Source organism: Camelus dromedarius, chromosome 10, assembly GCF_036321535.1.
Source record: "Camelus dromedarius isolate mCamDro1 chromosome 10, mCamDro1.pat, whole genome shotgun sequence".
NCBI lineage: Eukaryota > Metazoa > Chordata > Mammalia > Artiodactyla > Camelidae > Camelus > Camelus dromedarius.
The window spans coordinates 26,523-40,321 of record NC_087445.1 but is presented as its reverse complement, the minus strand read 5'-3'; the positions used below and the strand labels follow the sequence as shown (position 1 = coordinate 40,321).

Below are 13,799 nucleotides of genomic sequence, written 5' to 3'. Positions count from 1 at the left end.
TACCCAATGACATACACGATTATAATGTTCCTCTTTTTTATCCTTTCTGAATATGACTATTGTTCTCAGCTGGTACCCAGACCTTGGACACTGATCAGATGCTACTGTTTGGTGCTGAGTGACCATAAGCTTCCATGTTGCTTTCCAAAGTTTGTCTTCTGTCGAACACCCATTGCCTTCCATGACACAAGGAATGAAAAGAATGTGCTGGTGAATATACCACTCACTTTAAAAACTACACTTTGAAAAACTTTAATTGACTTACACTTCTATAGGTTGTACATGCTTCTATGTACACCTGTGTATGTATAAACACAGAGTAATATTCCCTGTAGCATATTAATAATTATTGCCTGATTTAAAGAAATTTTTAGCACTCAAGTTTTAGATTTAACCAATAGATCAGTTTGGTGTTGATAGTTTTGAAAAATGATATTTTCCTTATTTTTAGTAATGTTGAGAAGGGAAAAGCTTTCACTGTGTTTTTGAGATAGTGGTCGTTCCCAACTTCTTTTCCTTATACTGAGGGTATGAAAATGACTACAACACTTTTACACTCCTTTAACTTGAACATTTTTTGTTCAGCTACTGCAGGCGTACTAAATGATCTGGCAGCACTTAAGGTTTCTTCAAGAAAATGACGCCAAATATATTTGAAATAACATAAGAAGTACATTTTTATCACATAAGGTCATTTTGTAATTGATGCAACTGGCAACTCACTTCAGAGTGTTACTTGTAAAACTGAAGTAGAGGATAATATTTATGTACATGACAAAATATCCAGAATGCAGAAGCGAATAACAGGAAAAACCAACTCATAAAACTGACATGTCTAAATTAGAAACACTCATCTCCATACGTGCCCCCTTAAAGATAATCCTCAGGAGTCTCTGATTCACATTTTTGTCCTTTACAACCTTCCCTCCCATATGCATTACCTTCTTAGACACAAAGAATGAAAAACCTTCTGCTGTTAAAAATACTACTCATGCCATTTTCAGTAATACCGCTCACATAATACATTTATAAAAATTTTTAGTTTACTTAGGATGACACTGCTCTTGTTTAACACCAATTCAAAAATGGGCACAAGAACTAAAGAAGCAGCTCTCCAATGAAGGCACACAAATGGCAAAAAGGCACATGAAAAAGTGCTCTATATCACTACTTTTCAGAGAAACGCAAATCAAAACTACAACAGGGTATCACCTGACACCAGTCAGAATGGCCATCATTCAAAAGTCCACAAACGATAAATGCTGGAGAGGCAATGGTGAAAAGGGCACCCGCATACACTGTTGGCGGGAATGTATCTGGTACAGCCATTAACGAAAACGGTATGGAGATTCCTCAAAACACTAAAAATAGACTTACTATATGAGCCAGCAATCCCACTCCTGAGCATATATCCAGAGGGGGCTCTAATTCGAAAAGAAACCTGCACCCCAACGTTAATAGCTGGACTATTTACAATAGCCAAGACATGGAAACAACCTAAATGTCCATCAAGAGGTGACAAGATAAAGAAGCTGTGGTATACTTATATAATGGAATACTACTCAGCCATGAAAAAGAATAAAATCATGTCATTTGCACTAACATGGATGGCCCTGGAGAATGTCATTCTAAGTGAAGTAACCCAGAAAGAAAAAAAAATACCGTATGATATCACTGATATGTGGGTTCTAAAAAAGAAAAGGGAAAAATGACCTTGTTTACAAAACAGAAACACACTCACAGACATAGAAAACAAACATATGGTTATCAGACTTGGGAACTGAATGGGAAGGGATCAACCGGGAGATCGAGATTCGCAGATATGAAGTGGTACATATAAAACAGATAGGCAAGGTTACACTGTATAGCACAGGGAACCATACTTGTTACCTTGTAGCACGTTACGGAGAAAAAGAATATGAATATGAGTAAACGTATATTCGTGTATGACTAAAGCACCTGCTGTAAACCAGAAACTGACACAACATTGTAAATTGACTATACTCCAATTTAAAAAAAAAATAAAGTAAATTGCCTAGAGAGCCACACACCACGTATGCTGCCACTCTGTAAGGCGGAAGGAACTTCCGGTTCTTGCTTTCCTGCCAGAGCCCTGCAGGGAAAGTCTCCCCACACCCACCCAGGCCCACCTGCCCGCTGCCCTCTGCCCCTCCCCCACTACAGAGTGTCCTGAGCCTCACATTCTACTGTTTAAATTCAAACTTCACCTGCCTTTGCTTGAATTCCGAGCATCTGCTGGAGCAGTTAACTCACTCTCTGGGTCCTCGTCTGCATTTCTCTCATTGAGGCTACCAGGCAGCGCTGGTCTGTGCCCACGTCTGTGGGAATGGCTTTACAAAGAGGTAAGCCTGAATGCTGGGGATATGTTCTCAGAGACTCTGCCACCCCTCAAATCCTTGGGGTTCACATGTGATATTTCACCGTGGGCACATTAGAGGTGGACTGAAGTGGAGGAAGGAGAGAGCCCTGAACGCCCAAGGACATCTCACCTGGGGAGCCTGGGGAGATGGTGGAAACCAAAGATCACAAGGGGAGGAGGGCTCATTGAAGGTGGATCAAGGAGACTCAGGGGAATTGCCCTGGGTGTGGAGAAGGGACAGCAGCAGGCAGGGTGGTTCTTTGTAGAAGGGAGACAAGCCACTGTGAAACCTGTGTGTCAGGGTTAGTAGGTCTGAGCTGGTGGCACAGGGAGGGTCATGGGGAAAGCCTAGCCCTGTACCTTGTTCCTTAGGCACCTGGAGCTTGCCCCACGATTTCCTTCTAAGGGATCTGAACCGGGGCATCCTGTATCTAATAGGGGCACGGGGAGAGAAGGGCTTAGCCAGAAAACTATTCAAAGGGGGGATCTGTGGCCACATCTGCTATGAACTGCTTTCTCCAAGAGCTAGGCAGGAAGTTACTCTAACTGCCACAGCCCAGAACTTCTCCCCTCCTTCCAGCCCAGAACCCGCTCCTCAGTTCAGGTAACTGTTTGTTGCCTTGGATTCCGCAGGGGATGGGCAACCTCTCAGTTTCAACCAAGACAGGGCTCGAGGCCCCCAGTTGTTCTGAATTGTTCTTCCTTTTGTGGAAACGCACTTCTGCAGACACTTGTGATAGTTGTCCAGCATCTCAGGGAGGACCGTCAGGCCTGCCTGTGACATGAGAAGTTTGTTCACATTTCACGCCAGCATTTCATGGACAGGGAACAGACGTGGAGTGCGGGTGGTGGTGGTAGAATATGAACGAAGGCTGTTTCCTTTTTAAAGGAGAGGAGTGTAGCCCGGGAGCAGGAAGACAATCTTCTGTGTTATTATTAAACACCCTATGGCACCTGTTCTGATTCATTAGGGGCACTGGGCTGTGTGCCTTGTTCTCCTGAACAGGGGTCTGTTCCAGACAACTTTATCAATGAAGGCACCTGGCTCGTGCCTTCTTAGTCTGTCTTCACATCCCATCACTGGGAAATAGAAAGGGAAGGAACACAGGAACTCTGTATTCCTTGGCCTTTTCTACTCCTCTGCGGCCATCACTGGCTGTGAAAGGATGGAAATCGCACATGTGGCTGCTTCTCAGACCCCTGTTCCAGGAGCAGAACTCCTGAGCGATGGCAGTGACTCTGGGCACTGGGGATGGGGTGGCAGAACCCGGCCCACGTTAAGTGTCTGCTGTGGGTGGCCCTGACGTCACGTGCACGCTGGGCCAGTGTGTTATGGATTTGCATCAGGGTTCTGCGGGGAGAGATGTTTCCAGCATTTCTGCTTTGTTGTGTGAGGCCAGGAAAGAAAGAAAGAAAGAAAGAGGATTTATACGGAACATCAGGAAAAAGAAGAGTAAGGAGGAGGTGGAACCTTAATATTTTAGACACTGCCTGGTTCACAAAGGCCCTTTGGGCGCCTACAACTTCCCTTGGAGAAGCTCTCTACCTGCTAGTGAGCCTGCAAAGGAGCAGGTGTCCACCCACCTCCGAGACTTGGGAGACAGCCTGTGAGAGTCAGGTGCAGGGGAATTCCTTAGGGAGGCCCTGCGAGTCGGTGCTTGCTGAGGCTATTTCTTCCCAGCAAGCAGGGGTCAGGGACCTGGGTGAATGGGAGCAAGTTCCCTACTGGAGTAATTCCCAGTTAGAGGTCAGAGCATGAAAACCAGTCCAAGACATCTGCACACGGCACAGCCTCCCCTGTCCAAATGTCCTTCACCTGCTGACACTGACTCTCTGATTCCCCAGAGAGCCCCAGTCCTGGTTGCCCATTCTCCTCCTCCACTCACCCCTTTCCTTTGTCTCAACAGCATCTCCACTGCTGGGAACGGATGTGCTCATGAGCACTGGTGCCTCCGTGTCTCCATTCACGGCACTTCCCTTTCCCCCACCCGCTCCTGGCCCCCAACACCGGCCACCCTGGGAGCAGCACCTGCCACCTTCCTTGACCCCATCGTTCCCTCCTGGCACCACCCTGCTGCTGCCAGCTTTCCCCACGACACCTTTGGTGGCTACTGGTGGCCAAGTCCCCATTGCCACTGGGCCTTGCAACATCCCTGTCTACGCAAGATCAGAAGGGAGGCCAACAGAGTTCCCTCCGATGCAGAGCTTCGTTCTCCCTCCAGGAACTGTCACCTGGGGTGCACCAGGGGCCCTCAGTGGGACTGCTACTTGCCCTGCTCCCCTGTCCTTAGCACCCCAAGTGACCACCCCAGCTGTCGGGGTAACTCAGGCTGGCACGGGAGGCTGGGCCCCCGGCCGTCCCTCTCAAGCTCCACCACCACCTGTACAGCTGGCCCCCAGCGTGGCCCCCATCAACACTGGGCCACGGCCACCTGGCGCTTCCAGGGAGGGGAGTCTGGCCCCCTCCCAGTCTCAGCCACCTCAGGATGACTCCTTTAGCTGCAACGACATCTACAAGCACTACCGACGTTGGCAGCGCTTCAAGAGCCTGGCCCGGAGGCACCTTCCCCAGAGCCCTGACGCACAAGCTCTCTTCTGCTTTGTCATGTGAGTCAGTTCTCGGGGGCACATGAGCTCATCTGGAGTTTCACACGGAGGACCTTGGGGTGCACTTGCAGGTTGCGTTTCTAGGGATCCCGAGAGGGAGGTCTGAGGGTGATGTCCACGCTATGACAGGGCACACTGTCCATCATGCGCTCACACTTCCAGTCCATGACACCCTTTCAGTGCCTTCTCTCAACTGACCCCACCACCCTAGGCGAGTCCAGTTGACTTTACCTCCCATGATTATCTTGGGAATATTTACTGAAGACTGGCAGTCAGAGAGGGTGCTGGGCAAGGGGAGGAGCCATGGATGGGATGCCACCCTCTCCTGTGCTGCTGTCTCGTCTGAACAAAGGACTTGAGTGTGGGATGGCCAGGGGACGCCACTGCAGAGGAGGGGGAGGATCTACAGGGCCCAGGGGAGAGCTGTATGCAGGCCTGGTCCTCATTCTTCTGGACAATTCTAGCTGAAACACGGAGACTGTAGAGCTCTCCCAGGGGCAGGGACTGTCTCCTACTAGAGCTGTGAGCTTGACAGGCATTTCCACCTGACACGGGGACAATTACAGGTGATTCAGAGGACTGGGCAGGAGGCCCCGTGGGCTCGTCTGTGAACGCTCAGTCATGCTGTGCTGGGGGACGTGTGGTCCATGATGCCGGGTGGGGTCAGGCTGGTGGGGACTGGGCTGTTCACTGAGACTGACTCTGAGGGCTCACAGCCCAGTGCTTCGGTCCCTGGCCCGACTCAAGCCCACCATGACGCTGGAGGAGGGACTGCGGCGGGCCGAGCAGCAATGGGAGCGCACAAGCAACTTCGACCGCATGAATTACTATGAGATGGCGGCAAAGTGAGTCCGTGTCCTGGGCCCAAGGGCTGTGGTGGGTGAGGGCGACACCCCAGGGCAGGATCTGGCTGTGGTCAGAGAGGAGGAGGGAGGAGGGAGCTCCCCCAGCACAGGGTCCCCGCAGCCCAGAGGCCGGACTCCTCTCCAAAAGCCACTCCCGCACCCTGACAGCTTGGGTCTATTCGTCCTCTGCCCGGGGCTCCGCCCTCTCCTGAAGTGGCCTTCTTCGCCTTGATGAAGGGCTCACCCGGGGTGGAGTGGGGAAACTGTCAGCCCGGTGGGGTCACACTGCAGCCCTAGTGCCTGTGCAGGGAAATGTGTTCCACCCACCAGCCTGCTGCCTCCTTAGTGCTGAGGGGCTGGCGGCCACTGACATGGAATTTGGGACCCTCTCTCCTCCTGAAGTGTGGCCTGACTTCGTAACCCGGTGTCCCTCCTGAGGAGGCTGGGCAAGCCAGCGTGTCCTTCACCACGAGGGTCTCTGGCTCTTTCTGAGACTTCTTCGTGTTAATCCCCTTTATTCAAAAAACCAAAAACAAACAAGCACTTCTCAGAGGAAAGGAAAGCCTCTCCACTGACCTTAGGGTTCACACCCTACAACCTGTCCTGGGCCCTGTCTCCAGGCTTATGTTCCAGGACTCTCAGCCTCAGCCCAGGATCCTGGATCCGGGCAAGGACCCCCGTGGGGAACACATGCCTGATCTGGCCTCTGGCTGTCAGCCCTTCCTGTGTTTCTGGACACGGGCAGGGGGCAAGTGGAGGGTCACCTGTGGGCCTTCCGTCCAGGCCTGGTTCAATTTATGGACCTGGGTCTATGCTGCAGAATGCCCTGCAGTGCTGGGGAGGCAGGGGTGTCCCCAGATCTGCTATGTGCCCCAGGAGCAGCTCCCCGCTGGCGACACCACCTCACAGGGCCGTGACCACCCCCAGCACATCTTCTCCTGATCCCTCCGTCCCTGCAACCTGGGTGGGCTCCAGAGCCCAGGCCTTTTTCTCAGCATGGCCTGTGCCACCCTCACCCCTCAGGTTCAAGGAGATTGAGGCTGAGGATGAAATGCAGCCTCAGCACTTGCAGTGCACGAAGGGGGTGCAGGGCCTGCCTCCTCCAGCCCCACCGAAGCTGGAACCGTGGGGGCCCCCGGCCCCAAAGGTGGGCCCACAGCCAGGCACTCACGTGCCCACTGGAGCTGAACACAAAGGTAACAGGGAGCTAGGGATGGCCACTGTCCCCACATCAGTCCTCTTCCCTCAGTGGGGCACTGGTCTTTCCACCTGCACAGCCACCCAGAGCGGGTCTCGGCTGCCCTTTGTCACTACGGGGTATCGACTTGCTCAGTTGTGGAACTCCTCTCCCACCTCCCTGTCTGAGGGCCCCACAGAAAGTCTGCCTCAGAAGTGGGCTGGATGGGGAGATCACTGGAAACCTGGAGGCTGCACACGTCCTCACACGTGGCTCTCTTAGATGCTCCCACTTACCTCTCCCTCCTCACACCCTGTCACTGAGTGGAAATGCAGGTGGTCTTGATCCCACCCACACCCACGTCCATGTCCCCCAAACACTGCCCTACCCGACACGCGCACTTCATGGTCACGAGCTGGATGCGGCAGCCCCTCACCCTCCTTTCCTCCTCCCGCTCTGCCTTAGCCTGCGTGCCCAGGAAGGCCAGCCCCACGGCCAAAACCAACCACCCACAGCCAGACAGATCCCGGCAGCCCCCAGAGACCAAGGAGCCCAAGGAGATTCCCCTTGAGGCTCTCAGCGAGTATGAGGACATCTTGGAGGAGCTGCTGGGGCCTGTCCTCTCAGCCACTTGGGAGCCAGAAGCAGCATGCCCTGAGGACGGGACCTACCCGGACCCGGGTCTCCTGAGCTACATGGACCAGCTGTGTTCCCAGGAAGACTTTGTCACCAAGGTGGGCTGGGCCTGGAGCCTGGGGGCTGCAAGATTCCAGGGACTCACACTCTCAGCACCCAGGATTGGGGTTCTGCCCAGGCCTTTGGGACTTAAGCTCTGCTACTTGTCCCTGAGCTCTGGGGGGGGGAGGGGGGGCTGACTGCCACGGTGCTGTAAAACATGCCAACTTGTAGAGAATGGGGTGGGTCTCTGCTGTTCACTTTTGCTCCAGGTATTCGTGGCTCACAGGTTACTCCTGGCCAAGGACGCTCACAGCCACTTCCTTCCATCTTAGGTGGAGGACATCATTCACCCTCAGTTCCTGGAGGACTTACTTTCCCCAGAGTCACAGCTGGATCCCTTGGCACTGGCTGAGGAGTTAGAACAGGAGGAAGGACTCACCCTTGAAGAGGTGAGCCAGAGGAGGGGGGACATTCAGGGAGACAAGGGAGGGAGGGACTCCAGGTACAAGAGGGAAGGCACGGGACACCCAGGGAACCAAGGGAGGCAGGACCCAGGTGAGCCAGGGAAGGGATCGGACCCCAGAACAGGAGGCCCACAGGGCTCTGCTAAACCTTTTCCTGCCTGGAAGGCCTGGCACTGTGGAGGGCCTGCTAGGGACTGGGGGGGCAATGCAGGACCACAGGAAGGAGAGGACGGGGGCCCAGTGAGAAAGGAAGGACACACAGCAGGGAATAAGGCCCAGGAGGACAGCAGGAGTGCTACAGTGTGCATTCTTTGATTGGACTCCTGGAGACACCCCCCTATCTGTCCCCCAGTGCCACCATTCCGCTGCCCAGTCCTCCTCCTCTCCTCACCCGTCTATTTGGGGCCAGTAACCGTCCACTTCCCTCCTAACAGCTGGTGCAGAAACCACTCCTGACCCTGAACGAGGAGTTGGGCGAGTCTGATGTCACCCAAGATGCCCAGAGGCATGACCACGGCCCCCAGCTAGGGGTCAGCGATGAAGAAAGCCCACCAGAGACTGAGTTCAAGCAACTTGCGACGAGCAGCGGAACAGAGAGTGGCCTCCTCAGACCCAAACTCTATATCCACTCTCCAGGACATGAGGCTTTCCCTACATCCCAGGCTGGACAGCCCCTCTCTCCTCCCCAGGGTCAAAGGCACACTGCACCGAGCCTGGGACCCAGGGACACCTCAACTGTCAGAGAGACCTCTCCTCTTAGGGAGGACGCAGGGCCAGGGCCAGGGCCAGGGCCAGGGGATGGGTCCAGGGAGAACAAGGAGGAGGTTCCCAGTCTGGACTTTATCTTGGCCACTCAGTACTGCCTCATGCCCTGGGGAGGGAAGTCCCACAGCTCTGCCCCAGGGCCCTTGAGATTTCTCTGCCCTGGAGTTCAGGGGGCTCGCCAAGGCCCCTCCCCTCAGAGGATCGGACCTAGCGCAGCTCCTCCACCAGCTGCCAAGCCTAGGAAGCGGGATCTGTGTGGAGGCCAGGGGTCTGATGACAAGCTGCCCCAGCCCAAGCCTGACCTCGGGCTCTCTGGGACGCCAGCCTTGCCTCCGGGGCTGGTGCGCCCCTCACAACCAAAAATGAGGAGGTGTGACCCATTTGTTGGAGGGAGTGGGAGGAGGAGGAGAAAGAGGCACTGCAACAAGTAATAAGCCTCCAGTGCCAGGTCCCCAGGGGACCTTAGGGGCTCTTCCTCATCCAGTGCTGAGCCTGCTGATGTACAGGACAGGGAGGGGGGCAGGGAGGGAGTGCGGGACCATGAGGGCCAGGGTGCGGTGGGGTGGGGTGGTGGCAGTTGGAGGGTGGGGGAGGTGGGTCTGGGCGGATGTGGCTGGGAGCAGCACCTTGGGGTGATATATTTTAAATGGGAATAAAAATACTTTTGTTTGCAAATGTTCTCAGACCACTGTAGTCTTATTCGTGTCTGGGCTGCTCCACAGAGAGGGCTCCTCAGAGGGAGGACGAGGCGGTCCCCGGAGCTATGGATCCACAGGGGGCCGACTAGATCTTCCTCCACATTGACACGGGGTCCTCAGATGCTCCTGGGAGCCCCCAGCTCTCACTGCCCCCAGGAACCCCTGCATCATCCTCTTCTCTCAAGCCTGCTTGCCCACGGGCCTGTGCGACATCCCATCATCACCTATAACCCTGAACAAACTAGGGATGGAGAGCTGTTTTCATGCCTTTCAGCCCTCTGCACGCTAACCAGTTCTCTAGAATGGAGCCTGGAGACAGCCCTGGTCTTTGGGCAGCTTCTCTCTGCTTCCCTGAAGCGGCCGGATGACAGGCCAGGGCTTCCTGCCTCTCTGCCCCGTGGTACAGGGAGCCTCCTCTAGTCTCCTGGGATTCCTGCAACGTGGGAAGTGGTGGAGGCAGCTCCCTCTTAATCCCAAGGACACATGGGGAATGGGCTGAGAGTAAGTTCATGGGGCGTCTGTTAAAGGTGTGTGAAAGGGGAATGACAGTGGGCGCCACTGTGGGATTTGTGGGATTTCTGTGCGGGAGCATCCTGGTCCAGCTGAGGGTTTCCAACACGCTAGGCTTTGACTGCTCATCTGGGCACTGGTTAGCTGTATGGTGTGTTTAGTTCGCGAAAATTTATCAGGCTGTGAGTTCTGATATCTGCACTGTTCTGCGTATATATTACATTTCTACTAAAGTCAAAAGTTAAAAAATAATAAATTTTAAAGACTTTTTTGAAGTAAAACAAAAAAGAGAGAAGCAGAAAAGAGCAATTATCACAAAACGGAGAATAGTGGTCACCTTTGAAGGGAATTTGATAAGACGTTTCTAAGATACTGACAATGTTCTATTCTACAATTGGCACAATAATCACATTATTAATTTACTATTTTTTAAACAGGTACGTTTTACGTCTGTTTCAGTACGTGAAAATGAAATTAGAAGTAGTAAAGAAAATACAATAGTCCAATAAATGTAAAAACAAGTAAAATTAATTCCTAGAAAAATGAAAAGTATCAACAAAAAACAGAAAATGAAAAATCATGTAACCGTTTGTTAAAGAATTTTTGAATCAGTAGTTTAACATGCTCCCATCAAAACCAGACAAACAAAGAAAATTCAGGTTCAGATTGCTTTACAAACAAGGTCTACCAAACTTTAAAGGACTCAATCATCCCAATTTTACAGAAAGAGAAACAGAATACAGAAAAAGAAGGAATACCTCCTCACTAATTCTCTAAGGATGGTCTAATTTTGACACCAAAACCACAGGAGAGCATGAGAAAGGAAAGACCACGGGCCCATTGCATTCACGAACACAAGGAGAAAACCCCAAGGATTTATGAGCAAACCAAAGCCAGCAGCAGGCAGTAGTGATGATGACCTAGCTGGGCTTAATCCCAGGAATGCAAAACTGCTTCAGCATTAGAGAAACCTTTTCATGTTACCTGAAATTTGTAACACATGAAAGAAGAAAAATCACATGAAAATTTCTAGAGAAGCAGTGAAAAAGCATTGTGGAAATTCAACAGTCATTCAGGACTTTCTAAAAATCTGAAGGAAAAAAACTAATATGGAAAACCACACGAACACCGACAGAACTCACAGCCCTTCTCATTCAATGAAAGCTTCACTTTTAACATCAGCAATGCCCACTCTCACCACTGCTCTTAAGACAGGAAAAAAAAAAAAAGTCTAAGTAATGAAAATAAACCAAATTGTCATGGTTTTCAAATGATATGCTTGTCGTAAAAGAACTTCAGCACAAATCACTGCAATAAGACTTTAGCAAGGTTGCAGGATATCATAATATCAACTGGTGAAAGTCACATGCCTTTTTCAAACCGAGTACAGACACAAATTACAGTAACCACAACAAACATCAGGTAGCCAGGAATCGATTGAACAAAACACATACAAGAGGAATAGCATAAAAGTTTACTGGAAAAAGTACTTGTGGAAACAACGCGGCATCACCTAGTGAACACGCATGTGCCCTCCCACCCAGCAACTGCACCCCTGGGGATGCGTCTAAGGAAACTCTCCTGTATCAGGAGAGCTGTACAAGGTTATTCTCAGAAACACTGAATAACAAGAAACAACCCGAATGTCCATGAATAGCAGAACGAATAAACTGTGGTATATTTATACGTGGAAGTAGGGAAAACGATTAACTATACTCAGAAACACGATGAGTGAACAAAGCTACCTGAAGAACACACACAGTGACTCCACGCACATAAAATTCAAACCAGGGAATGCTAAGCACGACACTGCTTAAGGAGCATCACAGGAGGGGGACATACATGAAGGTGCTTAACGGACAAGAAGCGCTGAAGAAACAGCAGTCCCATGGGGGTTGTGGGGAACCACCTGGAAGGTGGGCCAAGAAACACAGACCAGCACAGCCAGTGGTCACACGGGGAGACTCTCCACTGCACGATGAGGTCGTCACAATACCATCTCACAGCACAGAAGAGTTTCCAAATGCACTTCATGAAGCAAGTGTAACAATAACCCTGAACCACACAGCCTGCACACACACACACGAAACAGACACGATACGACTTACGAAGAGCAGGACACAATATTCAACTTCTAGCAAACAGAACCCAACAGCACGTTATAAGAGACAATACAACAAATACCAAACACCAAGCGGGGTTTACTCCAAGACTGTAAAGGAGGTTCAACAGAAGGAAACCATTAACATGATCCTCGTGTTAATAACACTAAACAGAGTGCTAACCTCTCGTTAACGATCATCTTCATGGAGGCAAAAAACACACTTGACAAAATTCACTCATTTACGTGAAAACAAGCAAAATGTCAAGTGCTGGCTACTGCCATAAATAAAACACACCTCAGCTCAATGCCAGCATCTTACTTAACAGGGAGACACTAGAGGCTTTCCTGCTCAAGCCAGAAACCACGGAAGGCCAAAATACTCGCCAATTTACGTTAAAATAGGTTAAGTATTAAGTTCTAGGATGTGGGAGAAACATTTACCAGCTCTTGAATGCTACATCCCGCCTGCTGGGGTAACCAGAAGCACTCCTGAAGTTTCTATGAAACTTTGGCCTTCTTATGACTAATTTCTGTGAAGGGCTCTTTCTACCAGTTATGTCAGAGTGGACAGAGACTCAGGAATGTCTTTTCTTTCCAGCTCACTTGGGACTAAAGAAAGAATTTACAACACTCCTAAAGAGTATCACTTTTACCATCACTTGAATGGTAAGGGATCAGAGCTGTCCTGAAAGGATGCTTCAATACATTAGCGAAATACAAAACAGGCGGAATGGCTCAATATGCAATACCACGCAAAGCCTCTCCAGACGGGACAGAATCAAAAAGAGGTGTCGGGAAGGATGTGAAGAACTGAAGCACCTGACCCCTGCCGACAGAGTGTAAAATGGTGCTCTGGAAAATGGTTTGGTGGTTTGTTAAAAAAAATTAAAAACACGCCAATCTGCCGAAGTGTCAAGGCATTAAAGCCAAAGCGGTGTGAGGAACTGCTGTGTCCTGAAGGGGACCAAGGAGACAGGAGCTAAGTGCACCATGCGCCCACCAAGCAGGGTCTGAAAAGCAGGAAACTGTCCTGGGCTGGCGCTCACTGCCCGACGGGCACGGCCGTGTTACGGATGTGCAGGAGGGCCGTGTGCGGTGTTCTGGGGAGCCGGGGCACTGTACCAACAATTTACTCTCAAATGATGCAGAGGAAAACCTTCTTTGTATTGTTCTTACACTATTTTTATACACTTAAGATGGCCAAAAATTCTGTTAAATATACAGCATTTAAAACATCTTAACTTATTACATAAAAAAAAAAAAATCACACACACAAAAAAATCATACCCTCCCCTTACACTCTCTCCCCTTTTCATTATTTTGGTTTTCTTCACAGCACCTACCAGTAGCTGAAGCATCATGGGCACAGGACAGTCCGCCTGCCCCTCTGAGAGTAAACTCCTGCAAGCGCTGGGACCGGGTCTGGTCTCCATGCTGCTCCAGTGCCGGCACAGTGGCCAGTGCACAGGGTGTTCACATTTGTTCAATAAGTTAACCTGTAGTCTTATTACGGTTTAAAATAAATTCATTTACCATCCCCTCCCCCAACACACGCACACGTCACTCCCCCA

General features: G+C 50.9%; 1 protein-coding gene across 1 annotated transcript; it reads left to right on the top strand.

Moving 5' to 3' along the window:
* Positions 1-633: 633 nt before the first annotated feature.
* On the top strand, positions 634-9,593 carry LOC135322235 (NUT family member 2G-like). The gene is made up of 7 exons (XM_064490043.1): positions 634-2,363; positions 4,288-4,987; positions 5,704-5,832; positions 6,856-7,028; positions 7,475-7,743; positions 8,020-8,136; positions 8,586-9,593. The coding sequence occupies exons 1-7, from the start codon at positions 2,348-2,350 to the stop codon at positions 9,345-9,347; spliced, it is 2,166 nt and encodes a 721-aa protein (XP_064346113.1). The 5' UTR covers positions 634-2,347; the 3' UTR covers positions 9,348-9,593.
* Positions 9,594-13,799: the final 4,206 nt, after the last annotated feature.

Coding starts and splice junctions, on each gene's coding strand:
- LOC135322235 (XM_064490043.1), top strand. Junction 7,029..7,474: donor CACTGGAGCTGAACACAAAG/GTAACAGGGAGC, acceptor GCTCTGCCTTAG/CCTGCGTGCCCAGGAAGGCC. Junction 7,744..8,019: donor AGGAAGACTTTGTCACCAAG/GTGGGCTGGGCC, acceptor CTTCCATCTTAG/GTGGAGGACATCATTCACCC.